General features: G+C 32.7%; 2 protein-coding genes across 2 annotated transcripts; one reads left to right on the forward strand and one right to left on the reverse strand.

Moving 5' to 3' along the window:
• Nucleotides 1-1261: 1261 nt before the first annotated feature.
• LOC106101238 (thioredoxin-related transmembrane protein 2 homolog) lies at nucleotides 1262-2788 on the forward strand. The gene is made up of 4 exons (XM_013280401.1): nucleotides 1262-1626; nucleotides 1852-2115; nucleotides 2193-2327; nucleotides 2424-2788. The coding sequence occupies exons 1-4, from the start codon at nucleotides 1334-1336 to the stop codon at nucleotides 2545-2547; spliced, it is 816 nt and encodes a 271-aa protein (XP_013135855.1). The 5' UTR covers nucleotides 1262-1333; the 3' UTR covers nucleotides 2548-2788.
• A 1234-nt stretch (nucleotides 2789-4022) lies between these two features.
• LOC106101241 (UPF0669 protein C6orf120 homolog) lies at nucleotides 4023-6742 on the reverse strand. The gene is made up of 4 exons (XM_013280404.1): nucleotides 6353-6742; nucleotides 6053-6144; nucleotides 5264-5404; nucleotides 4023-4483 (listed from the first exon to the last, which is right to left on the reverse strand). The coding sequence occupies exons 1-4, from the start codon at nucleotides 6583-6585 to the stop codon at nucleotides 4365-4367; spliced, it is 585 nt and encodes a 194-aa protein (XP_013135858.1). The 5' UTR covers nucleotides 6586-6742; the 3' UTR covers nucleotides 4023-4364.
• Between the last annotated feature and the right edge of the window lie 3128 nt (nucleotides 6743-9870).

The following is a 9870-nucleotide window of genomic DNA, read 5'->3' on the forward strand; positions in this document are numbered from 1 at the left end:
ACGAATGTCAGTCTTGTGGGGAAAAGTTCATTTCTTCATCGCGCAGATCTGAGCATGCGAAGCGTCGTCACGGGTTAGGATCTAAACTGCAGTGTATGGATTGTTCCGCAACTTTTGTGAGAATCCACGAGTTAAAGAAGCATATTCTGAAAGTGCACGGTACCCATATTTCTGATGCGTCGTCAACTACACGAAGATAGCATACAGGAATAAAGGGTATTTTATGTGAATACCGTTTGATATATCAGCTCAAGGAATAATGAATTGAATTGTTCAAATTTGTGTAAAAAAAACTTGAGCACCTTGTGTCAGAGAATTAAACGATACTTAGGTAAAAGTAATTATATTTTAGATATAAATTATTACTTATTATTATTAATGGATATATATTTGTAATTTATCTTACATGATTTAAATAAATACCATAAATATGTTTTGTGTCACACCTTACTTTTAATATTATAAATGCGAAAGTTTGGATGGATGGATGTTAGAGTTTGTTGCCTAAATTTGTCATAGATGTAGGAAAGTCTGGAAGGACACATAGGCTATTCACTGTTTTATATTTTAATTCCACGCAGACGGAGTCCCGGTCGAAAGCTAGTATTGATGTAAATATTTGTAACTTGTGTCTGAGTTAATAGTGACTTTGGCCCTGTTAATAAATGCAAGTTATTTGCTTGCTAATTTTATTATAATATTACTATATTTGTCTTCTTGCTATTTAATAAAAATTCTAAAACAATAGGTGGATTTATTTCTAAACTAGTTGTAAATGTTGCTATATGTAATACTTTTTAGAGTAAACTTGAATATTTTATTAGTGTAAGTAATAAATTGTTTAAAAGACTTTGTTGAAATATATGCATATAATTAACTTTAATATAATATGGGCTCTAAGCTTTAAGATCTTCAGTTTTTACTGATGTGTACATAATTAAAACGTTTGTGTAGCAGTATTAAATTTAAAGTAACAATTTTAATGTTTCCTATATATTAATGTCGTGCTAATAATTTCAATAAATATTCCACTACAATTCCTGCTTTTATTTACACCAGAAATAAATCTGTAAACCTTATTCATGCGATGGAGCTTACAGCATGAGATTTTCATTATTCCTAATCCCTCAAAAATTTATAAATTGTAAACTTGAAAATAGCAGTCAAAACTGAAACTGCTGCGTTTTGTTCCCTTTTTTATCTGAGATATATTTAGGATAACCTGTGCTGGAGCGATAATATTGACATTGACATTTAAAGATACAAAATTGTTCTTATCAATTTATTTAAGTCTTGCCCTCGGTCTTTTTTAAATAAAATATTAATTAAAATCATGTCTTTTCGTAGTGATTTGAGGCAATTATTAAAGCCCTATTACTGGATTAATATATTACTCAGTATATCATACGTCACGTGCAAGAGAACCGGGTTTATTTGCAACTTTTTATTCCCTGATGTGGACTGTGAATTGGACAGCCGAGAAACGGAAATCCTATTTTTCTTAATTATTGTCGTTATGCTGAGGACTCGTAAGGCGGGGAGCGTCACCATGGTCAATTATTTATCCGCTTCTTTCGTTTACACTAAGATTGCGAACCTAATTCTTTGGTTTTACGCTGATGTACGGTGAGTGTTTGATTTTCATTTATTTATAATAGATATATACAACAGTTATCTAACATTTACAATATTATTATAAAAATTAACACAATTCTGATAATTAAGTTAACTATAAGTACATTCTCTATTAGAAAAGTACATTAGAACTAAGAATAGTACACATAGCTCAGTTTTAAATGAACATATGCAGGTTTTAATAGAAAAATAGTCTTAAACAAATTGATATTTCAGGTATGGCTTACCATATGGCGCAATCCTTATCTTAGGATCACTTCTCATCCCAGAGCCTACATACTCAGGTCCCGAGCATGTCACATACTTCCGTGGACTCCAGACATTGGAGGATGAGCTGAAGCGTCACAAGACTACAAACTGGGTGATCTGCCTGTACGCAGCTTGGCATCCGGCCTGCGTGAACTTTGCTCCCGTGTTTGCGGAACTCTCTGCTAGCTATGGACTCGATAATTTGAAGTTTGGCAAAATTGATGTTGGAAGGTAATTAAGGTTTAATATTTGAAAAATTCTTTACATATGTAGGTTTGGTGCTTAGAGTTTTTTCTGATGTTTTCAAGGTATCCCGAAGCAGCAACTAAATATAGAGTGCAAGATGGGCCTACCAGCCGACAGCTGCCCACTGTGCTGGTGCTCAATGAGGGTCAAGAGAAGATTAGGAGGCCCCAAGCCGATCACACGGGAAAACTACAGAAGTCGGTATTTCATAGACTTGTATATGTTTACTAAATACTCATTGTACTATTTATAAGTACTATTATTGGTTTAATATCATAATTTAACAATCACAGGTTCCTATTCTCCAAAGATAATATGAAAGCAGCCTTTGATCTGGACGGACTCTATGAGGAATGCAAGACAAAGTTAGCTGCTGTCAAAGCGAAGAAGACCGAAAAGACGGAGAAGACCGAGTAGACCAAAAAGTTTAGTTTTTAATGTTTAGCACAATATACAAGTTCTTAGATGACTATGCTGTAAAAGCAGTAGATATTAAGTTTATGAGCCATAATATTGTTTTTTTGCGATGTTTTAGTAAGTAATTTTTTAAGCATTAATAAAAGATCTGACTTTTTGTTAAGTATTTATATAGAAATTGTATTTATTTGATATTTTCGTGATTCCACTTTAAGCTTTTAAATGTGTACTAACTATTTTCTCTGTGAAAAGTTGTTTTACTGATGTATTTAAATAAAAAAATAAATGTTTTCGTTATAATGTCTTTTATTTCATTTGAAATATACAAACTCAACATTTCAACTAAAACTAAACATTTAGGGCCTTTTTTTAGTAACGGAGGGGAAATCTTGGGAAGATTTTTTTTTATAATATAAGGTGATAAAAGAGCAAGCGGCCACCTCAATCCACCGAAATGGAAAGCGACCGCTGCACATAAACACCCGCAATTGCAGATGCGTTACCTACCCTTAATTGACGGAGGAGGAGACCCACAAAAAGGGGGCATTTCCACTTCCTATGCGTCTCCTCCACCGTCAAATCCACTTTTCCTTTAATCTTAAGAAAAGGGTGGAAAAGGAAAGGGATTAAATTAGGGCTCCGGCACCACATTCATCAGACGAAACGCGGAATTACTTCCAATTCACGCCTGTTTTCTGAGTGCTCGTGGTATTGCACCGGGCGAGCCGACCCATTCGTGCGAAGATGTTAAAGATACCCTGTCTTTTATAAAAGATGGGTTATGTGAGATGTCTACGCACTAAAAACTCCCTCGGTGGCCTCAGGTGCAAATTGAAGGTCCCGGGATCTCCAGTGGAACGCACCGGTACAAACATTTAGGGCCTGCCCCAGGATATTGTAAATTAATAGCAATCTGTGTAAGATATGTGATGGAAATATCGAATTTTGTTTCTTTAACTGACGTGTAGCTATCTGAGCCTTTATCAGCCAGTGGTGGGACAGGCCCTAATACTTTAAAACAAGATTTTTATAAGACAGATATAAATGTAAAAAGAACTTAACAGTGGTAGAGCCCGCTTTAACATCTTAGCACTGCAGGGCCGGCTCGCCCGGTGTAATACCACGACCATACAGAAAACAGACGTGAAGTGGAAGCAATTCCGCGTTTTGTCTGATAAGTGTGATGCTGGAGGTCTAATTTTAGTCCCTTTCCCTTTCTACCCTTTTCATCATGGGAAAGTATGGGAAGGAAAGTGGATTTTATGGTAGAGGAGATGCATAGGAAAGGGAAAATATCCTCTTTATGTGTGTCTCCTCCTCTATCAATGAAGGGTAGGCAACGCTGCAATTGCGCATGTTTATGGGCAAAGGTCGCTTTATATGTCGGTGGTTTCAGATGGCTGCTTGCGAGTTTGCCACATTATATTATAAAAAAAATAAACACTTATTATTATGTTAATAAAAATACGGCAAACTTCAGTCTGTTAATATTTATTTGAAGCGATAATACAATTTATTTGGAGACTAAAGGATTTTTAACAACACATTTGTAAGACTATTTCACACAATTATCTTAAGTTATCTTGACATAAAACTTGAAAGTTCATTCCTTCTATCACAACTTAAACCGACTTCAAACATCTAGAATCTTCTAGCGCCTCATTTCTAAAGCGTTAAACAAAATCAAATCCCTTGAACAGTCAAAGAAATAATTCCCCTACCCACTGTCAAAAAACATTCAGAAAACAAATATTTTGCCATGAGTTTTAGTTTAGAAAGGTAGGGAATATATATCCTCAACTGTAAAGCATCATGCCTCAAAGTATAAACATTTCAAATATAACATCCAAGATATTAAACAACCAGAGGAATCTCGGCTTGTGTTCATTGTCCGTCTTCTTTGGTGATAGTTTCTCCTTTCTTTTGCCATTCATCTCTGTGAAAACAGACATGAACATGAAGCAAAAAATCTTACATCAAATCAAAACTTACATTTGCTAGTTTGAAGCCCAAACTGCTGAATGAATAGTCTGGAAGCACTCATAAGCACTTTTTTTTTCATTCCACACGGACGGAATCACGGGGAAAAGCTAGTCTAAGTATGAATAGGAAAGTTGTATTTTTGTGTCATGGAAAATCTCAAAAACTACTGGAACCATTTCAATAATTCTTTCCCAATTAGCTTTTTATAATAAGTAAAAGAATTATTGATTCATGTCTGAGTACCATTAACTACGGTTTTATTTGATTTTTTTGTAAATCCTGTGTAGGTGGTGTTGCTACTTCATTTATTTACAGAAAAACTGTTTCACTAATGATTTGAAATTAAAATAATGTTACATTTGAAAACTATTGGATTATTATTTTTAAAAAAAATGTAAAAAGTCATGTAAATTGCAAACAATATTCCTTGTCCTAACCTCTGAGCAATATTTATGTTTTTTATAGAACCTTAAAAAACTACATTACATTAACATGAAAAAAATCTTACCAATAAATTAAAAAAAATATTTTGATGTTATTTTAAACTGCCACCTACAAACATCAAACATTGTCTAAATACTGAACACTGAGAGAAAAAGAAACCTACAATATTAATTGACCTCTGTTGGATTACTCTATCTTAAGTTACTTCAAAGATTTTTAATATGTTGACAAAGAAAGGGACACATAAAGGAGGTTAAGAGGAACATCAAAGAAGTATATATAAGTTCACCTGTTCGTTCATTTCCATTACCCTGATGTGCCTTCTCTATAGCCAGGACCTGCTCCTCGCTGAGCACAGCTGAAGTATCCAGAAACACTTGAATACTGTACTCCGTTACTGAATGTGTCCAGTGACCAAACACTCCAATACCTATAAAGATATAGTTAGTCTATTATACTAATACTATAATTGCGAAAGTTTAGATGGATGTCTGATGATGGATGGATGGATGTTTGTTAGCGTTTGTAGCCTAAACGGCTGAACGGATCTCCATGAAATTTAGCACAGGTTTAGTGCAAAGTGGGGAAGAACATATAGGCTACTTTTTATCGCGCGAATAGTTACGGTTCCTGTGGGATTCATTAATTTAGTTTTTTAATGTTTACTCAATCATTCTGCAACGGTTCAACATATCTTATTGAAATTTGGCACAGATATAAAACAAAGTCTGGAGTACACATGGGATAAGCTTCATCCCCGAGATATAGTTCGTATGTTTTCTAATACCACGCGGACGAAGTCGCGGGCAACAGCTCATACTAATATAAAGATCCAACTATATTACATATTTATTAAGAAAAGATTTGTATTTATTTGATGCATGTAAAATTGTTAATGGGTCAATTTAAAAAATTCCTTCACTGTTAGAAAGGTAATTTATATGAGTAACATAGGATATGCTTTTTGTTATTTTTAAATTTGATGCCAGTGAAGTAGCAAGCAATTTAATATTTATTCATATTTATAATACTCAATTTTTCATGTTCAAAGTTACAATAACAAGGTAATATAACATACCAACTGGTCGTGGGAATTCCGCAGGTATGTTGACGATATCGGGCCCACATGTCACTGAGCTGAAGTTATTTTTATCTGTTTCATAACTCGGCCTAAAATATGTATGAAAAATTTGCTTTAAATACAATATACTATACCAAATTGATATATTTAAATATCAGCAAAAGGTTACTCATAAAAAAGGAGACCTAAACGTAAATAAATCATTCTAAATTTGAATATGACAACAAACCAAGAACAGGTCAACACAGCACGTTTGAGCCATTTTTTAGCGATATAAACAAAAAAATATGTAAACACCTTATGTTATCCGCTACATACAAGTCCGCGTCTCCAGATAAAGAGATCAGCTCCACCAGCAATGGTCCAGTGTGCCCTAATTGCCAATAAGAAAAATTGCCCGCACCAACTACACCAACAACTGTGTCTAAAAGCACTTTATCTATTTCTATTTGCACATATCCTGATAACAGCGATGATAGCGTGGAAATACAAATGATTCCTAATAATACTAAAATAAATTCTCTACGCATTTTTTAATTACACGTATTTTTAATAAAAACAGCGAAGTAAAACTTGACAATGACAATGACACTTTGAAATGACATTTCTAACGTCAAACAGTTTAGGGATGTAAATTGAATACTTTTATCGATTTAGTTATCAAACGAATCCATATTTAGAGGGACACTTGTCTTTCAACTCATTTTAGCTGTTACAAAATAACTAGTTGGCTAGGATTGTATAAAAATTCTACATACTTGAAAAAGGATATTTCTTATTATAAAGAAAATAAAAACACTTTGCTTATCTCAACAATCATTTATTAAAACCACTTTATCATGGAAAATTACGATTATCAATTGATGAAGGATGGAAAAACGTGAAACTTATCGTTTTATCCACATTTATCAGTAATTTTGTCATCAATGAATCAGATATGAGTCCATTACAAGTTAATCTCTTAAACCGATAAAAGAATGACGCTTATAGAAAGTAAATACGAACAAAATTTGTTTCAACGAAATGTTTTGTCATTCTTACTTGCATAAAAGTTATCTTAGATGGGAACACCTCTATAATGAAGAAACGATTGTTCTCAATGTTTCGAGTTTAAAAGAATTAAATTAATAATGCACTTCTTTTGCTTTATTGATCATTTTTCGGATTAATTTAAGCACATTTTAATTTATCTCCTTAAACGAACAAAGTCGGGAGGATTTCTAGTTTTTCAACACAAAGGAAACACGTCTGATTGCCCAGACATAATTCATAAGCAGCTTTGAAGTTTAAAAAAAATTAGAAAGCGTTTTGGACAGGTAGAATTTGGTTCCGTACAATATTACATTATTTACGCTTTATAAATAACTTGCTTTATTAATAAAAAAAACAAAAGTGAATAGCCTAAGTGTTCTTCTAGACTATCCTCTACATCAGTACCAAATGTGATTGAAATCGGTTTTAGCCCATTAGGCTACGAACTCTAACAAAATATCCATCCATCCATTCATCTAAACTTTCGCATTTATAATATTAGTATGATATGATGATAGCCCTGATTTTAAAATCTTTTCTAGACTAGTATACCGTAAAGCTCTACATAGCTTTTGGTTAATGGCCAATTAAAAAGCTTTCAGTAGTAGTTTTGAATTTTGAAAAAAAACCGAGTGCCCTCACTAATTGTCTCGTAAAAATGTACACAAATATCGAATATTCAGGAGAAGAGTAAAATTGAGAATAACCGTTTGTTTTGAAGTCGAAAAGGGAACCCTAAAAAGTGCGGCAAGCAGCTGGTTCCTGTACAACCTGTTCTTAAGGGCGTAGAATGCCGAGACGTCGGAACAGCTGATGGATTCCTGCTTTTTTGGGCACCTTATTGAAGTGTGCGAAAGAGATGTTTTACCTTTCAATAGCGGTTTTAACTAGTGGGAAAGAGATGGAACATTATTATCAAACATCGTGTGGGAGTCTTATTAGAAATGAGAAATTAAGCTTTATGGTTAAAAATATGAGTTTTTAAATAAAATACCATCAAAGTCATTAAATAAGTATCATTTTTTATACTTTAAAACATATTTTTCTCTAATATTTTCTTACTGAAAGATAGCTTCCATGACCACGACCACGGAGCAACGTGAATTTAAAATTAAATAAGAAACCAGGATAATTTAAAACAAAACTGCGCAGTTTTGTCACCTTGAAATATAACAACCAGGTATATGTAAATTTGGTATGCATTAATTCTTACTTGAAAAAGTAGACTTATACTTAAGTACGGAGTTAAAAATGACTTTTGATTATTGTTCCAAACTAGTTCTAAATTAAATTGGATATAATTATGGTATTAGAGCACTTATATGTAAAACGTTTATCTATAAAATAATAATACTTATATAAATATATAAGAAACGAAATGTATGTACTTACTACCCTCTACCTATTTACTTGACGATTTCTAAAAACCATACGTCACGTAGTCCTATGAGGTTATAATTCCTTGCTAATTTAAAATATACGGCTTTTATGTTATGATTTTCAGTAAAATTATCGCAACATTATATACTATATCGGTCCTGATAAATTGTGAACTCGTTTCAAAATAACAAAAACAAATTCTTATCGTTACGTACTAGAATACAAGGCGACCATTTGCATTAACTGCATAAATTGCGGATGACTGATATTGTAGGTTTTAGCTTTGTTTTCGTGTACTTCGACATTTGGTCGGGTTATATCCCCAACCTTCTTGTTTTCGTCGCTTCTTTTTTCTACCTATCGATAGGCACAGCTACTGCTGTAAAGGATGCCATACACGGGGCATTATTGCAGTTTAAATTGCAATCCAAGAATTTTTTATATAATCGATTTTTTAACGACTTATTATTTGTATTTGTATGTTCAATAACGACTAAAAAACGTAGCAAAAAATGACTAAAAGTAAAGAATTAACTGAAATCAATGGATTTAAAATAAGTTTTGTTTTTTCAAAACCGCAAAATTAAGGCTTAAAGAACATTTATTAACTTATTGGAATTTGTAATTATACCGTCATTAATATTGGTAATTATGGGTAATTAAGTCGGGTACATTCATCGTTTTTTAATCTAAAAGTGGGATATAATATAATACGAGATTACGTTAATTCGGGTTACTTAGGCTCATTACTGCTTTCAACGAAATACGACAACTACATAATTTGAAGAACCATGTAGTCACCAAAAAAAGATTTTTTTTTTTTTGTTAAGCATTGTTATCATGTTATTAGTAATTATCTTGTTATGGTTAAAAAAACATTAAAAACACTTGTTAGAACCACTTTTATTCAAAATTATACATCGAAAAAAATAAATAAATTAGAAAGTATGAAACACATATTTGCCCTTTATGATGTAATGTTTAGCCTGTAGCCTTTTTTGTATGGGGGAATCTTCGAAAGACATCCTTAGAAAAAGACAGGGTTATGTGAGATTTCACTTACTAAAACAGTAGTCATCTTTAAGTGAGACTTAAGATTTTATACCAAGCCTGGTATAAAATCTTTTCGTTATAAAAACATCTGCTTTTATATACTCTTAAGATTTGATTAGATTTAGATTTGATTAGGTATTTCTTCTTAGAACATATCTTATTGTTATAGTTTTGTCCATACTTGAAGTACTAAAATCTAGAAACGGCTTATCTCTTAAAGAAAGAAAGAAAATAATTAAAATAATCCTGTGCTACAATTTCTACTGATAACATTTGTATTGTGTTTATTTCTTCTTGGAAAATGTAATCCATGCAGTGGCTGGCTAGCTTTAAATCCCCACCGCGCACCT

The sequence above is a fragment of the Papilio polytes genome, unplaced genomic scaffold, assembly GCF_000836215.1.
Source record: "Papilio polytes unplaced genomic scaffold, Ppol_1.0 DF824002.1, whole genome shotgun sequence".
Taxonomy (NCBI): domain Eukaryota; kingdom Metazoa; phylum Arthropoda; class Insecta; order Lepidoptera; family Papilionidae; genus Papilio; species Papilio polytes.

What these genes read in the sequence shown, in the direction of transcription:
- LOC106101238 (XM_013280401.1), top strand. Translation starts at nt 1,334, where the DNA reads ATGTCTTTTCGTAGTGATTTGAGGCAATTATTAAAGCCCTATTACTGG. An exon ending in GGCAAAATTGATGTTGGAAG is followed by an intron (nt 2,116 to 2,192) that starts GTAATTAAGGTT and finishes GATGTTTTCAAG; the next exon opens with GTATCCCGAAGCAGCAACTA. An exon ending in CACACGGGAAAACTACAGAA is followed by an intron (nt 2,328 to 2,423) that starts GTCGGTATTTCA and finishes TAACAATCACAG; the next exon opens with GTTCCTATTCTCCAAAGATA.
- LOC106101241 (XM_013280404.1), bottom strand. Translation starts at nt 6,585, where the DNA reads ATGCGTAGAGAATTTATTTTAGTATTATTAGGAATCATTTGTATTTCC. An exon ending in TATGTAGCGGATAACATAAG is followed by an intron (nt 6,145 to 6,352) that starts GTGTTTACATAT and finishes TACATATTTTAG; the next exon opens with GCCGAGTTATGAAACAGATA. An exon ending in GGAATTCCCACGACCAGTTG is followed by an intron (nt 5,405 to 6,052) that starts GTATGTTATATT and finishes ATATCTTTATAG; the next exon opens with GTATTGGAGTGTTTGGTCAC.